The 18,067-nt window shown below is 41.2% G+C and overlaps 1 protein-coding gene across 1 annotated transcript; it reads right to left on the bottom strand.

The window, feature by feature from the left end:
• Nucleotides 1-560: 560 nt before the first annotated feature.
• Nucleotides 561-10,671, bottom strand: LOC124487511 (lysozyme g-like). The gene is made up of 4 exons (XM_047049897.1): nucleotides 10,407-10,671; nucleotides 2,038-2,240; nucleotides 1,815-1,953; nucleotides 561-907 (listed from the first exon to the last, which is right to left on the bottom strand). Coding segments are annotated over exons 1-4 (474 nt in total). The 5' UTR covers nucleotides 10,408-10,671; the 3' UTR covers nucleotides 561-776.
• Between the last annotated feature and the right edge of the window lie 7,396 nt (nucleotides 10,672-18,067).

Genomic DNA, 18,067 nt, shown 5'->3' with positions numbered 1-18,067 from the left:
AAAGAATTTCATAATATATGTAATATTTAAAGGTCCACACAAGGTAAAGTTTACTTCTTAAGAGGAGTACTACTCAGCCAGTAAAACATTAGTATAATGTCTTTCCAAACTGAGAAAATAACCCCAGTGATGTCATCAGGGTTCTCTCAACTTGGGCTTGAGGCAGGCTGGGTCGAATGAAAGACATTATAGTTGCATTATATGAATTGTAGGATCCAGCGTTGACCAATTAGGGACTAAAAATCAGGATATCTCAATCTGCCTTAATTTTCATCATTTTGTAATATTTTGTCCCTTGAGTCACTAAATTGATGGAGTACTCCTTTAATGATATCAAATATATCAAGCTGACAAATGGTTCATCTTTGTGTTTCCTCTGCTCTGTTTCAAAACGTGTAAAAAAAGGACTTACTTTACTGTATGTTCTTACGGCTCATATAACAACAGGTATAACAAGAGCAGTATGCAGGAACTCTTACGCCTGCTAACAATGATGCTAGAGGGTATTATGTGTGTACATGTACCCACCTGGCATGTAGTGAAAAAAACATGATTCAGGATTATGTATACTGGACTGTTAGCTTTATTGATGCACAGATACACGCTGCAAATAACAGTCACCATATCATACATTGTAGTTACTTTGCTGCAGACATGCATTTGTCCACTTTATGAAAATTCAATTTATAAAATGATAAAGGATTTTAAGAGACACAGATATCAATCAATCAGTGATTGACCGATATCTTAACTGAGAAGTGGGGCAGCTCTCAGAGTTAATACCCATTCCTCTTAAAGAACTCGGCCCTGGCAAGGACATCAGTGGAGTAGTTCCCCCAAGTAGTGTGACCGTCCACGTTGTTGTAATCCATTTTTTCTGTACCCTTGTTGTAGGCAGCCAGCGCTCCTGAAGCAGGAAGAAAATAATTTGAAGGGTGCAGAAAATGCGGTGAGGTTCTTTTGTCAATTTGTTGTATTATTTCAAGGAGGTTTGTTTTCTTCAGCAGGGATTGATTGATAATTGATATTCACAGTTTTCACAGTTGACATCCATTTAAAACACATTCTGACTTTAAAGGGCCTGTATCGTGCTTTGTGATTTTCTATTGTGATTTTACTATGTTAAACATGGTCAGAGATCGAAGAACGAGAAAAAGAAGTGAAACTATAGTTTATTTCATGGTTTGTTGATGTAGCGTCCGGGAGCTTACCAATCAGAACAGAGTGAGCTTATCGGGAGGGGGGCCTTAAATAGACAGGCGCTAAAACATCCTGTTTCAGACAAAGGCTGAACTGAGAGGCAGCATAAAGGGCCAGTTTAGATCAAAAAGGGTGTTTTTTTTTACCATAAATCATGCAAAGACATTCCAGTAGAGCCCCAGATTAAATAAATAGACCTGGAAATATGCTAATAGGAAGAATTTGAACATTTCCGACTTAGGCGCCCGTAGTTGTAGAACCAAAAAAAGGCTAAAGGCAACACATAGTGTACTGCACCATCTCAACAGGGTTGTCTTATTTTCACAAACAAAAAGGTGTCATGTCCGAATAATTTGAATAATGCTATGATCACAAAAAGTCTACACACAGCGGCTTTGAATTAATTCAATTAAATAATACTGGTGGATTTGCCATTTCAGGATTTCAAAAGTAATTGCTTTGCAGATTTGTAAAAACTTCATTTTTCATTTTAAAACTTATGTTTTGTTGTTGTACATTTTACACTGATACCACTAACTCGCACTGCAACAATAGACAACATTGATTTACACCTCAAAGACAAACAGGCAACTCTTCAGATGGGTGATCTGTACCTTTCAGCTTCTGCACACGGCTCCAACTAGGACACTTGTTATCAAAGTCTGAGAGGAAGTATTGTAGAATCCCAATTCCTTGCTCAATATTGGTCTGGCTGTCCCACGCACCCTGAAGCGTGTGGTAGCGTTTGTCAACCTAGGAACCATAAATAAGACATTATTATCAGGGAGTTGGATGCAGAGAGTGTGTTACACAGAGGCTTATGTGTGGACCACAGACCTGCATTAGTCCATAGCCGTTCCCATTGTCTCCATAGCCATGGGAATCAAGACCTGCCCCTCTGCCTCCGCGTGTCTCTCTGGAGATGATGCCAGCCACGACAGAAGGCTGCACATTACAATTGTTCGAAACCCTGATAATCTTGTCCTTGTAGTTGTTTATGTATGGTAGATCATCCTTGGCCTCCTGGGCGTATGTAGACACTGCAGAGGATATTGAAGTTTCTATTCATTTAAACTTCATCATGTAAAATGTTCATAGCTCTGCCACATAATACAGTATCAGACAAGTGTCTCATTTCAAGTACATTTTCTTTAATTTACCAGGATAACCCAGTCAGTATCAAATAAATACTGCTTTCCAGGGAGTACTCATACATACAGTAATGAACTTGACTAAGTATACAGCAGTGCTTTGAGCTAAATGTTAATCTCAGCATGCTCACAATGATTTACATTTAGTCATTTAGCAGACGGCACGCTCTTATCCAGAGCAACTTACAGTAAGTACAGGGACATTCCCCCCAAGGCAAGTAGGGTGAAGTAACTTGCCCAAGGACACAACGTCATTTTGCACAGCCGGGAATCGAACCAGCGACCTTCTGAATACTAGCCCGATTCCCTAACCGCTCAGCCACCTGAACAGGGTTCACCATCTTAGTCTACGTATTAGCACTGAACACAAAGTACAGCTGAGGATGATGGGAATTAAAATACTGGACAAATGGAAATGTTGATCTGATGATGGTGCTAGATGAAAAGTTAAGGGATCACCAGTTATTACAACTCATCCTGAGGGCAACATCTGTATCAGCGGGTTAGCTTGCACAAACACTGAAAACAGGGGGGGACAGCTATTTGTTTCTGTTCACAGCAACAAATATGCCTGCCAGCACCTCTAATGATCAATGATCAACACCTTATATCTCGTATATGTAAAAATGACAAGTTGTATTTTCACGGGCCTGGCTGCGGGGGACTATTTCTTTGCGGGGTGCAGCGACTTTAAACCGCAGCATATCATTTTTTCGTACAGATTAAATTCGTACAGGTGGATTTTGTTACCTTTGGACTAAGCCAGGCTAGCTGTTTCCCCTTGATTCCAGTCCTACTAAACTAAACTAACAGGCTGCTGGCTGTAGTTTCATATTCATCACACAGACATGTTTTACCAAAGAGTTATTACTACATACTAATTATTATTGTGTCAAAATGAATCGAACAAAATCTCCCGATAATCCCCTCCAAAAATCCCCTGACAAATTGAGCAGTGAAACAGAAATCCCAGGCAGTCAAAGAAAAGTGTCAAATAATGTAATCAAATGGGGTACTCATATAGTTTATATAATTTTGTTTTCAATTGTTTTGAAACTAATTTCTTTCCATATATTTTCCCTCTTAATTTCTCAGATTTTTTTCTTATTTCCTGGGGCTAGTTGCATTAGAATAGACCTAGTCTTAGACTTAAATGCAACTTCAAATCCGACTTGCCATAGACACTTCAGTTTACCTGTTGCATAAAGCTTTAAAGGTCACATGATATGCTGTTTTTGGATGCTTTGATATAGGCCTTAGTGGTTCCCTATTACAGTATCTGAAGTATCTTTCCTGAAATTAAGCCTTGGTGCATAGTTACAGCCACTACGAGCAGTCCCTCAATGAGTTTTCCTCAAAACGTGCTGTTTCTGTGTCTATAGCTTTAAATGCTAATGAGGAGAGGGGCGGCAACATGCGCTAATGTTTAGAACGGATGTATCGCAATGGCTCGTAGCCCCCGTTGCTGTAAGATGCCTCGAATTTAGACATTCTCATCTGATCACCCTGGTTTGCAGAGGTGCACACTCATAGACATTTCAATGAGGAGAAAGGCGGATATCGCGAACCATAACACCAACAGCAGAACGGTTATCCAAATAACAAAGAAGTGTAAAACACTTGCATTACAGCGTTTGTATTCACACACACACTTGATGCCATCTACCTTTATATTAGCGACAGAAAATGCTTCGAATTTGCCCATTCTCATCTGATCACCCTGGTTTGCAGAGGTGCACACTCATAATAATTTCAATGAGGGGAAAGGCGGATATGGCGCGTGCCATAACACCAACAGCATTGATGCCATCTATCTTTACAGTAACTCAGCTGTTAGCTGCAGAGCTAATGTTACAGCCACATTCTAAGGGTAGCAAGCTAGGTAACCATATTCAGTAAAGCAACAAAATGATATAGCGTTAGTTAACTTACTTGTCCAAGGTTTGTAGCTTGACCTAGGAGATTTAGTAATGATCCAGAATTTAATTTCAACAAGGCCAGCTTTGTGTTGGCTCAAGTTGAGGAAACAGTAGAGGCTGAAATGTTTGGCGCAGACATACAAAACTTTGTGAAGTTGTGTGGGCACATTTCCAGCTAAAATAAAATTAAGATACTGGTTGTGCAGAGGCTTGGATGAAGGAACTAAAAAATTTTTTTTTTTTGATTTGTACATCCAAACACTGAGCAACTGTAATGCTTCGTTCGTTTGCTAGCCATGTTGTCTCTCCAGGAAAAAACAATATTGCACTTGCCTTTGCACGATCATAGCTCACTTTTTCATGGGCGGGACAGATTATCTGGGCGGGCAAAGCAGAGAGAAGGGCGGTAGCCTGGCTCCTTGTGACGTCGCAAGGAGCAGATTTTCAAACAGAACGTTTGAGCCTTCATTTTTTCTCAAAGCCGGACAGGGCTTGGTTTACACCTATCGAAATTCTAGCCACTGGGGGACCAAAGGCAGGCTAGGGGAATTCATATTAATGTTAAATAAGTGAAGTTTTCATGTCATGTGACCCTTAAGATCAGTGACTAACGTAAGACCGACTTAGATAGCCTGTTGCGCGTTGCGTTATGGGTAAAATAAGACACTTCCCAAAAAAAGGAAAGATGGCGGACAAAACAGTGACACTAAACGGTGAAAGATTGATACATTTAAACCTGATGAAAACCTATATCTTTTGGAGGAATACAATATTGAAAAAGTTGTCTTATTAACAAATAGTGTATGCGTTTTTAAGCTTCTTAATTTAACCCCAAAGCTACTTCCATTTATCAACAATTCCAACGCAGATGGCTGGCGCTTGCGTCAATTAAGTGAAATGTTGTCATCTACTCTCGTTTCATAAAATGACATTTAGCGGAAAAGCAGAACCTAACTGACCTCTGCATAAAAAAGTTAAAACTGGCTCAACGTCGCCCAGCTACAATGGTTATGCACCAATTACATTGGTTTTCCAGCAGTTCATACCAGGCTCGAAATCAAACCCACCACTGGTTATGTGCGCAGCGTTTCACTTGATGTTGCCCAAATAAGAATTCAGAATCCCCTCAATAGACACTGGTGTCTCAAACCTGTATTGACAGGAACATTGGTGCCCTTAGCTATGTTTCACTAGCCTGGCTCTGCCCTCCTACGTACTTCCGCTCAATTTGGATTTTGCTTCTGTACTAGGTCTGGGAGTTTGACTTTGAAGTCGTTTTCAGAATCACATTTTTTGTAGGTCCAATCAGCGAACAGAGGGAGTGGCCAAGAACGATGTTATAGTCCAGGCAAAGTAGCGTTTTACGACAGACTAATTGTAAAATAATTTTTTTTCAGCATAGATCATTTCTATGAGGTGTCCAGAACAACATACTAAAAGTCCTAAGAAATCCTAGTTGTGGAAATATGTTTAATTCTCATCAATCCGGGGAGTCAGATGGCTTAGTGGTGAGGGAGTCGGACTAGTAATCAGAAGGTTGCCTAAATCAGGAACGTCTGCTAAATGACTAAATGTAAATCCGAGATGTGTGCCAATAAGGCCAGGCAATATCACACCCCAATGGGGCTATTTTATTCCTTTACTCTTATCAAAATGAAACTTTACACAATAAAAATACCCATGAAAAGTAACATTTTTTGTATTACAGGTTTCTTTGAAAATGAATTTTAATATGTGTAATGGAAATTTTGGTTATATGCATAGATGTATGTGTATGAAATCTATAATCTTGTATGTTCATTGGTAAGAGACAGGAAGGGAAGATAATTAAGTTGAGTTCAAAGGAATGTGAGGTGCTGATAGCTCTGTGGGCAGCTTGCCCTGGGGGATGGGTGAAGCATCTTATATGGCCTTCTGTCCTGAGTCAATGAGACAGTTGCTCTGAACTTTGGCTAGAAGGACTGTGTCCTGTTTCATTGTTTGTGTTAATTAAAAGTATTGTTTGAAGATGGTCACACAAAGGACAGTTGACCATTTGACTGGTCAACCCCTGTGGCTTTATTATCTACTGCTCTGGAGAGAGCTGTGACATCAAAGAACTTTGGGACACACTGGACACTTGGTATTGTTTCAAGCTGTCACTAAGTTGAGTTAGCCAATCACAGAGTTTGCTACATTGATTGATTGACCTTATAGAATGCCATTTGATCTTAAGTTTATATAAGGCAGTGCATGTGCGATGGTTGGCCATCACTCCTGCGAACGACCTGTGTGGATGGCACCTCCTTCGCTGAGACTGATCAACAAAGCTTTGTTTATGTAATTGTATAGTCTAATAAATTGTATTAAAACCATATCCCTTGACTATTCAGATCTACACAGTGCCACTCGAATTCTTCCTTAGCATATGCAAATGAGCTATACACTAATCGAATATGCCCAAAATACACCCAATTAGGCGCCACACTGATTGAATATGTCCTAATTTGCATAGGCAGAAACACCATTCATATGTATGACAAATACATCGGCCATATCTTCATCCAATCATCCTACTGTCAATGACCTGATGGTTATTATTGGCATAAATCTCCCATCAAAAACATGCCACCCCCAGTCTTTTGGGTCCATACGTTCACTTCCCCTTTTCCACTCCATCATTTGGTAAAGACCCAAAGACTATGGAACTTTGCAGCTCTTGACGTTGGAGGGACAGTTGCATTTACATTAATGCATTTAGCAGACGCTTTTATCCAAAGTGACTTCCAAGAGAGAGCTTTACAAAAGTGCAAAGGTCACTGATCATAACAACAAGATAGCCCCAAACATTGCGGGTAGCCAAAACAGGAAGCATACATTTTGTAAAACCAAATAAGTCCCAAAGGGAAGAACCATAAGAGCATGTTGTTAGACAAGCTACAATTGAACAACATGAACCTCAGAAATGCAAGAGTGTACCTGTGGAAAAAGCAAGCAACAATAATATTTTTTTCACAGCGAAAAGCCTTGCTGAGTTTTGTTGGTGGCCATGATGTTGTGGCCCTCCTCCCCACAGGGTTCGAGAAAAGTTTGATTTTCTACGGCAGCTAGCTCCGTTACAGTAGTGGTGAAGGAGTTGGCTAAGGCGAACGCTTGCGATTGGTTACGGCAAATCAGAGTGGCTCTGGGCAGATCCAATAGTTTTAAACTTCAACAGAGGACCCGCCTTCAAGGAAGTGAACGTTTGTCAATGGAGCGATCCCAGACCCTCTGTAGGCCTACAAATGAAATGTACAAGGGGCTGGTTAGGACCAGGCTAATGTTTCACCTGTTTCAACTTGTTCTGCCCTTAACAAGCAAAGAGAAATAGGCTTGGCAGTTTAGGCCCCGTCCACAGTAGCCCGGGTAAATACAAATACGCTTATTCGAATTGAAAACGATCTCCGTCCACACTAGCGTTTTCATATCGTTTTCCAAATGTTTGCCGTCCACACTAACACGGATACATGACAATCGTTGTCATGGTTTCGCCACTGCTGTCCCTCCCTCCCGCCACGCTGCTCTGTTTACATGCACGCAATCAGCTGAGACTGACACTTGTTTTGAGGTTTAAAAAAAACTGTCATTCAAAAAACAGTTACACTAACTTATAAATAAATTATAGAGACGGAGCAGCATATTTCTTTCACTTTCCATCCTGATATAACCTCCAGAGCGCAAGCTACCCCAGTGCCATGGCAACTGAGCGTCATCGTATCGGAAAAGCTTCGGGGACCACGTCCACACTACTACGCGTACCCGGCATTTTCAAATGTCTCCGGCTAGGGGAGCGTATTCGAAAAGCTCCGTTTTCAATATTCGAATACGCCGTATTAGTGTGGACGGGAGGTGCAAACGCAGACATATCTTTTGTTTTTTGATGACCGTTTTTTTTTTTTTTACCTCAAAACAAGTGTCAGTCTCAGCTGATTGCGTGCATGCAGAGCCATAGAAAAAGAGGAGAGAAAGCAAAAATGTAATTGTTTCCGTTTATAATTTTTGGTATGTTGAGCCGTTCATGATGCTAAAAGTAGGTACACATAATGGATTTAATTTGAATTCCGAAAATATACCCTTCTCATCTTTGACAGAGGATCCGTAGCATTGATTGGTGGTCCTCCGCCAGTTTGAAATTGGCTACGCCTCTCTTCCGCCGCATCTTTTTTGGCTTGAGGTTTTTCCAGCAGGCTTTAAGTTGCGCCCTGTCCCTCGTCTCTTAAATACCGGTAGAGCCATTGAAGCACTCAGCTAACCGGACAATTATCACCCCAAACTCCTCCATCAATTCAGTCAACATCTTTTCAAATGTTGAAAAACGTGACCCTCTTTGCCGTGCCATAATGTTAGTAGCTGGGTCAATCCTGTTAACCGGTGCCTTTTGGACCTGGTAACTTCTGAAAACAAAATTATTTATTTTTCATGTTTTTAACATTTAATCAGGAAAGAGATATGTTTAACTGTTTGGAAAACATATTGGCCAAGCTCATGCACTTAAATCCTATAATTATGGGCATTTCGTTCAGACATGGACCATTACATTATTCCACCCTGTTAAGACATATGAATAACAATCACAAAGTTTAAAAAAATGTAAAGGCATAACAATATTTACCTTTTCTTGTCCATTATATGTCCCTTGTTGCAAATACATGACAAATATTGTATGCAACTTATTATGTTACTACATTTTCTAACAATATTTCCACCCTGTTAGCTGTACACACCTAACAGGGTGGAACCTAACAGGGGGGAATTTTGTTAACTATGTTAGCCCTAGCTCTGTGAGTGATCATGATCTAGCTAGCATGAGACCCTACATGTATACAGCCTTTTAATTCTTATATAAAACCATATTTGAAATTGTAAAATGTTATTTATTTTCTTAACAAAGTAGCCTAACAGGGTGGAAATTTAAGGTTGTGACGAACAGGTTGACATTATGAAACTTGAAGAAAGATGAATCTGAAAGTTCATACTAACTTCAGTTGGCCAAGTTGAATTCCTGACACAGGAAATGATATAATTTCATGAACTTTGTGTCATGGGAAGTGTAGGCTATTTTCTTAAGAGGGAAAAACTACAACCTAACAGGGTGGAACTTTTTTTGGGGGACAAAAAGTAAATCCCCCCAAATAGGGTTTAATTTTTTTTTTTTAATAAATGGTATATGTCTAAGTAGAAAGATTTTAACTTGGTCTACAACATAATGAGCAAATAATTTGAATATTTTATTATTTAATGACTGATATTTATTGTAAGAGTTGATCATTTGTGATGGGGACATGGCAAAACATGGCAAAATTAACATGTGTACAAAATACAAAAGTGGTTAAAATACAAACTAATTGTCTTAAAGACACTTTTTGGTTATTTATATGATAAGGAAGACCTACACCTATAATTAAAGCCTTTTAGAATAAACATTTGTAACATTTTACAGCAATTATGAAGTAGGATTTCCTGGGGACATTAAAAGGCACCGGTTAACAGGATTGACCCAGCTGGCTAAAGTGATGGGGTTGATTAGCTATTTTATAGCCGTAGTGGTAGGTATAAACGGTAACTAACGGTAGCTATCAGTAACGGCATTTATTCAAAAAGCAGCTAGTTTAGGAAAAAGAGCGCATGCATTCATTTAGGGCTATTTAGTTCCCTATATGTTAAACATGTTGTGAATTTGTTTACATTTCGTCGGAATCCATCATGGCGGACATTGAACATAAACTAATCCTGTTTTAACCCTTGTTTAAACTAGTTTAGCTAAACCGGGGTTAAAATTAAGATGTGCAACACATCTCTGATTAATTATAAACCAGTTTAAACATAGATTTTCTAACCCTAGATTAACTCTAAACCAGGATTAATGTAATCCATGTTGGTGCAACCCAGCCTAATTGATGCAAACAAACTTTAGCTCTCGAAACCGTAAAGACAAAACGGCCGCGGTTTTAGATAAACCATCAGTATCAGCTGTGGCAGTGCGGGCATCCAGGTCACTGTGGTCGCAGTGCGTCTCATTTTTTGATGGCCAGAAGGCCAAACTGAAAATCCTGCTTTGCACACACACATTACTGTGGTAAACAAAGTCACATTTAAAAAACAAACAAAGTGTACTCACTGTTCTCTGTTGCTCTTCTGGAAGCTTTTGGTGATGTATCAGACTCCTGGGTTTATATAGTGAACTGTTATCTCCACTAGCCCATTAAACCAGAGGGCAGGCTGACATGCATCACATGGTTTATCATAAACGGTGATCCAGCAAGAAAAGAACCCAACCTTTATAGTCAAAACGAAGTCGTCAAAACGAAAACGTAGTCAAAACGAAAGGAGCAAAACGAAAGTTTATCAAAGGGTTTGGCTGATAGTGTTACTACGGAGCCCCTAAAGGGACATGAAAAAAAAAAATCCGAAAGTTTCTCGTGCGCACGAGAAACTTTCTGGTGCGCACGAGAAACTCGCTGGTGCTCACGAGAAACGTTCTCGTTACCACGCTTAAGTATCTGGTGGATACCGCATGCACAGAAGCGTGCATTAGATCTGCTGTTACATGCGTGGAAATGACTTTTAAGGACGTTTGCTTGCGAGTCGCCACCACTATATTATCTAGAAAGACATTAAAAACTAATTTTGAAGTTGTGTTGTCTGTTTTGGCACAAGGGATACACCCGTCTTGAGCAGGGGTCTCATTTATAAACGTGGCGGTCTCAACATCACATGGTCCACTATGGTTGCAGGAGATGCCCTGACTGCATGGAATACAGGATAACATCATACATCCTACCTTTAGATAACTGCAGAACACAGTGTATAACTAAATATATGTATTTAATAATGTGCATATATCATCATGTCAAAAACTGGAAATACAGTTATATGCCCCGGCGCAATCGCAACACTTTACGTCCTCGGTATCAATTCAAACTTTAATACTGTTCATAACAAAACGCTTTTGTTGTCAAATTGTATCTCGACTCGGGGTATCACAGTTTTTATTGGTGATCCAACGGCCACCAAATAATGTGGTTTTCGAGCCTCCACCTCGCCTACAAGTAACAGTGTCTGAGAAGATACTTTCTCGTGCGCACCAGAAAGTATCTCGTGCGCACCAGAAAGTATCTCGTGCGCACCAGAAACTTTCTCGTGCGCACCAGAAACTTTCTCGTGCGCACCAGAAAGGATCTTGTGCGCACGAGAACCTTTCAGATTATTATTATTATTTTCATGTCCCTTTAGGGGCTCCGTATGTTACGGAGTTACAAGACGTTTACAGGAAAATGTTGACTTACTTTGAGCAGCAGTCAGCGCAGAGAGAGTGGGACAATTTTATATTGGCGCCGTAGGCCTACTGTACACGTTAACAAAAGCTTGTTTACGGAGTAAAATTACATGAATACAATTTCACTTGTATTCAGGTATATGATATGGATATTTACTTTTTGGTTTAGTTTGCACTGATGTCGTAGTATTATGTGCTTTGAAATGCACTGCAATTGAAATAAAGCTAATAAAGAACTTTGCCTAATTGGTTCCTCTTTAAATGTTACTTAAAAAAAGAGACACAGAAAGACCATTTGAAGGGGGATGAAACATTGAGTCATATCTGACGAATCAAAGTTGTTTAATGTCATGTTGCATCTTACACAACTACATTTATACCTTAAGTTTCAGCCCATATGATAAGCACACACAGTATGTGCATATCAAACAAAGGTTTGACCCTGAAACAAATGTTACATGAAAAAGGTTTAGTTGCTCAGCTGAGAACTTGTGAAAGGTGGAAAGTGAGTCCATTGTTTTTGTATTTTGAAACTACTATGATTTAAGGGTGTCAATATTTTTTATCAAATAGCTGTACAAAACCCTGAAATATTCTGGTGTAAAGACAATCAAACATTGGAATGGTTGATGTGTTAAAGTTGATTAACTCTGTCTTAAAATCCTGGAAATAAAGGAAACATTTACTCATCACTTTGTATTTTCTCTGATTTCACCAGTGCTTTATAGAACATGCTATGGTAATTGTGAATTCTGTTGTGGACAATGAAGATCTGAAGGTTTGAATGAGACAATTTTGCACTTTTTTTGTTGCATTGTTTTACCTACATGAATTTGTGGTGTCTTGTAAGCTTATGCTGGCAATGTATAGTTGTATAATTAACATTATAATAAAAACTGCAGAGCTAACAAAGGAGTTTAATGAGTTAATCTGTGTCATTCAGCTTGTTAGCTCAAATCTCTGAATATGAAAAAATGCCACTGTGCAACCCGGTATCACACAAAAGCGTGTAATAGTCCCGTTGGTCCACTTGGGAAAGCGTGTGTCATGTTTTGCCTCGACAAAGCGCAAACATTTGATACCGGGTTGCGACACGTCAACGTTTATGAGTTTTTATTTATTTGTTGTGTTCTTTAAAGTGTTTTATTACAAGAAGACTTTGAACTGCAGCTGAAGTCAACCCACCCCCCACTCTGAAAACTAGCAGTCATGACATCTAGAATGGCACAAACCTCAATATTTCAAAGCAGGCGTGTCCCACCTCGCTAACAGGAAGTCCACCTACACAGTAGTTATGTAAGGGATAATGCCCGACGAGGTGTCCAATATCACCTGATAATGGACGATGCGGAAGCGATGCGGCATACATTTTATCTGTGACACTGCTGGGTGGGTGGGTGAGTGACGTTGATGAGGTAAAACAGAAAGATGGCAGACTCAAGACTGCATAGAAGTTGAATACCCCAGATCTAAAAAAAATTCCCTCTTTTTTCTCTGGTTTCCTATTGAATTGTAGGTGTACCAGAGTCCTTGGATCATGACTACCTGGCCTGACAACACCAAGCTGACCTTGTCCAAAGCCGCTGTCCACAGCCCACATGGTGGACCTTGTCTACCTGGTTGAACAGCTCGTCTGGATTCAGTCTGAAGAAAGGATACAGTTCACCTATGTTTATTGAGTTGCTGGTCTTCTGAACATGCAAAAATATAAATGTGACTTTAAATGTGTTCCAATCTGATCTCACCAGCAGAAGCAGAAGACAACACCTCGTAGTCCGACTACTATTTGATTGATATTTGATATGTTAGCAACGTTAGATCAGAGGAATGTGCCCATATTGTGTACAAGCTTTTACCTTTACATCTCATGTGCTAGGTATAAGTAGTTATTAGAGGTGGCAGGTATCAATGTAATGTTTTATGTGAAGCTATTAAACAAATCCAAAGTCACATTTATATGGTACGAATTATAATCGCTTTCTTTTAATAAAGTTTGTTTGCAATACACCATCTCCATTGTGTTTATTTCATTGTATTCATAAAATTGATCATATCTGCATTTATCTTACTAGCTAATGGATTGTACTGTGGCCTCTAATTATTTTTGGCTGTCTATTCTGTTGCTGTGGGTTCTCCACTGCATCATCACTGTGGGGATGAGATGGGTTGTCCATGATGGCCATCAGCTACTCTCAGCCTCCTTCTCCAAGCTGTCCAGCGTGATCCCCAGCAGAGAACTCCTTTGATGAAGAAAGTATCTTGTTCGTCTTCATTAACAGAGACTAAGTTCAGTTCTGTATTTTTTATAAGTGACTACATGTATTATTGATCGGCAGAATGGGAGAGAAAACAGACCTCTGAAAATAAATGAGGGCACAACACCAGGCTTTGGTCTCAATCATGTTTCCCAGTTTCAAAGGTTGGGGGAACGTGTTGTATAGGGTCAAATAAAGTCAACATGGATATTGATAGTCAGGCATTAATGGTGTAACAACAGTCACAAAGAAAGATTCCTAGCTCCCAGCCCATGACCACTAAGGGCAGAGAGAGATCATAGGTGGAGCTCTCCCCGTCATCACAAGGGACTTTCACTTTCTTGTGACCCTCAACATCTATTCAACCTGACTATACACAATCTACTCTCATCAATAACAAACTCACATGACAACATACCAAGTATCCAATGACTATTCTATTGATTTGTGAAAGTTCTATTGATTAGTGTATAACTTAAGTACATGGGAAATCCCATACATGCAGTACAGTGAAACAGACACAGTTCAGTCAAGACAATCACGTATTAGATTTGAGCATTTATTGTTACATGACATGGACATGTAGATTTACTTTGGCGGAGTGGATGATCTAAGGGAAGCACTCCCTGTCTCCTCGATGCAACACATACATACAGTGCCCTCCAAAAGTATTGGAACAGTGAGGCGAATTCCTTTATTTTTGCTGTAGACTGAAAACATTTGGGCTTGACATCAAATAATGAACGTGAGACCAGAGATCAACGTTTCAGCTTTTATTTCCAGGTATTTACATCAGGATCTGATGCACAACTAAGAAAATATCACATTTTGTTTGAATCCACCCATTTGTCATGTGAGCAAAAGTATTGGAACAGATATACTTAAAACATATTTAAGTGAATAAGACTTAATATTTAGTTGCAAATCCTTTGCTTTCAATAACTGCAGCAAGTCTGTGACCCATTGACGTCACCAAACTTTTGCATTCTTCCTTTTTGATGCTTTCCCAGGCTTTCACTGCAGCCTCTTTCAGTTGTTGTTTGTTTTGTGGGGTTCCTCCCTTCAGTCTCCTCTTAAGCAGGTAAAATGCATGCTCTATAGGGTTTAAGTCTGGAGATTGACTTGGCCAGTCTAATACCTTCCATTTCTTGCCCCTGATGAACTCCTTTGTTGTTTTGGCAGTGTGTTTTGGGTCGTTATCTTGCTGCATGATGAAGGCTCTGCCAATCAGTTTGGTTGCATCTTTCCTTAAATTGGCAGACAAAATGTTTCTGTAGACTTCCGAGTTCATTTTGCTGCTGCCATCATGTGTTACATCCTCAATGAAGATTAATGAGCCCGTCCTAGAAGAAGCCATGCAAGCCCAAGCCATGACATTACCTCCACCGTGTTTCACAGATGAGCTTGTGTGTTTGGGATCATGAGCAGTTCCTTTCTTTCTCCAAACTTTAGCCTTTCCATCACTTTGGTAAAAGTGAATCTTTGTCTCATCAGTCCATCAAACTTTGTCCCAGAATTTTTGAGGTTCATCTCTGTACTTTTTGGCAAATTCCAGCCTGGCCTTCCTATTCTTCTTGCTAATGAGTGGTTTGCATCTTCTGGTGTAGCCCTTGTACTTTTGTTCATGAAGTCTTCTGCGAACAGTAGATAGTGATACCTTCACTCCTGCCATCTGGAGGTTGTTGCTGATCTCACTAACAGTTGTTTTAGGGTCTTTCTTTACAGCTCTCACAATGTTTCTGTCATCAACTGCTGATGTTTTCCTTGGTCTACCTGTTCGACGTCTGTTACTTAGTACACCAGTAGTTTTCTTCTTCTTCAGGACATTCCAAATGGTTGTACTGGCTATGGCCAATGTTTCTGCAATGGCTCTGATTGATTTTCCATCTTCTCTAAGACTCACAATTGCTTGTTTTTCACCCAAAGACAGCGCTCCGGTTTTCATGTTGTTTTCACCTCTGAATACAGTCTGCATAGACAAAACCTATCTTACCCAATCTGAACCTGAGTGTAGACATTCAGTGGTATTTATTGATTGAATAATGTATGTAATAGGACACACCTGGGCAACAAAACACACCTGTCAGTCATATGTTCCAATACTTTTGCTCACGTGACAAATGGGTGGGTTCGAACAAAAAGGTGATATTTTCTAATTTGTGCATCAGATCCTGATGTAAATACCTGGAAATAAAAGCTGAAACGTTGATCTCTGGTTTCACATTCATCGTTTGATGTCAAGCCCAAATGTTTTCAGTCTACAGCAAAAATAAAGGAATTGGCCTCACTGTTCCAATACTTTTGGAGGGCACTGTACATGACATATGCGGCGGGGAGCAATAGAGATATAATCCCCCAAACACACGCCACCACTCCGCCATGCAGACTATGTGTAGAGCGGAGCCGCTGCTCCTGAGCCACAGGAGGACCCCCTGACATCCCACTACGTACGTACTAGTGGCGAAAACAAGCGTTTTCTGGATGCGGGGGTCATGCTCGCATTAACGATGACTAAAACTATGTGTGCATATCCATCGTGTTACATACCATCTGATGTGCGGCTTACCGAGCCGTCCCACGCTCACATCCCGTCCAGACCCGGTGCTCGACGGAAGGTGAACCTGCGACAAACCAAATACACCGACCACCTCCCCGGTACCCTTCTCATTCGACATCGGGCAGATATCTACCTCCAGAGAGCTGCCCCTCTTTGCGCCCGTCAGCGAACCCATCAGGATGTACACAAAGGCAGCATGTACGCCGGAACACGAAGATATGCTTATCTAGTGAGAATGACTAGTGTCAGCAGAGCACCTGCTGTTCCCTGGCCGGTATCCAGGGTGTCTCCGCAGATATCTTGACTCGGACGCTGGATTCTGATCGATTGCTACCGAATCAGAGCACGTCTGCGGATCACCAGTGCTGAGCCAAGATCTACGGAGACATTCTACAATGCTTGTGATCCGGCAACCTCTCATCCATACAGGGCAGAGTTACAGCTGTCTCTAGAGACCCATTCCTCTAGCGCCCGTCGGCAACCCCAAAGATGTACGCGAGGCGCATGTAGTACCATCAACGTCCCTATGTGAGGATGTATAAACAAATGTGTCAGCAGAGCACCCGCCGTTCCCTGGAGTCCAGGGAATCTCAAGAGATATCTCGGTTCAGACACTATGGATTCTGATTGGTAGCTACCAGATCAGAGCACGTCTGCGGATCACCACGCCTAAACCGAGATCTAAAGAGATATTCTACTGTTATGGGTTAATAAGCCGACCCAGCCACCATCTGAATGCAACTCGTTTATTAGTACAGCTCTTGGGACTTGACCACATGGCCGCAACGCTCTGTTCACAACACACTCATAGACCTCTGGGCTCCTACGATGTCCACGGCATTGGGGCGTACATAGCGCTCGTACACCGATGAAGACCAACGTCCCATTATCTTAAGGGTGGCTGTAGGAACTTTGACTGATACCCAGGTGGCTGCCCCGATCCGGAAGCAGTGCGCTGTGTACAGCTCCGGGGACAGTCCACAGCGAGCACACAGTACGCAGAGTCGTTGCGCGAACCAGGATCTCATAATGGCCTTGCCTTGGTCGGTGACGAACAGGGGCTCGGATGGCGTCGCCCGCGGGCGACATAGCAGGTACCGTGACATAGAGGAGAGTGGACAAAAATCACAGTTAGTCCGAGCGATTACAACTGGGGTACCTCTGCATGCAACATCAGTTTTGGAATGTTTCAGGACAACTGTAAACGTGTTGCCAGCCACACAAACATCAGACATGGTTAGGTCACGACATGGCTCGAAAGTGGCACACCTGGTGGCGAATTCCCCGCACCGCAGAAACCCATAGAAGGCCGTAAAAAACACAGACTCAAGAAGAGTGTCTACGTAAGGCCCGAGGCACCCCTGTCTCAGATTGGACACCAGCATGAGCAAGATGGGTAAGGTAATCGGTAAACGTTGATCTTTGGTCTCTGGACGCTGCTTCTTCAGCCCGTTCATCAGCAGCCGGATACTTGGGCTCCCGAGCAGGCTGCATGCTGAGGGCTCTGCACGCCGTACATTGAATTGTATACCTAACACCAGCGCTTTGATGGAGGAAGGATGCAACTTCCTTGACTCGAAGCAATGAACGATGAAGGCACACAACACAGACGTGGCCACAGGCATTGGACTCACACCGAATGCGGCACAGAAACCAGAGTATTGACGCCACGCCCTGTCGTATTTTAATGT

The sequence above is a fragment of the Hypomesus transpacificus genome, chromosome 26 (genome assembly GCF_021917145.1).
Source record: "Hypomesus transpacificus isolate Combined female chromosome 26, fHypTra1, whole genome shotgun sequence".
NCBI classification, from domain to species: Eukaryota; Metazoa; Chordata; class Actinopteri; order Osmeriformes; family Osmeridae; genus Hypomesus; species Hypomesus transpacificus.
The sequence above is the reverse complement of the archived record's forward strand: the minus strand, read 5'-3'. Positions and strand labels throughout refer to the sequence as shown.

Excerpts from the sequence above, each read along its gene's own strand:
- LOC124487511 (XM_047049897.1), bottom strand. Across the intron at positions 1,954-2,037 it reads ACGGCTATGGACTAATGCAG|GTTGACAAACGCTACCACAC; the intron begins GTCTGTGGTCCA and ends TATGGTTCCTAG. Across the intron at positions 908-1,814 it reads CCGTGTGCAGAAGCTGAAAG|GAGCGCTGGCTGCCTACAAC; the intron begins GTACAGATCACC and ends TTCCTGCTTCAG.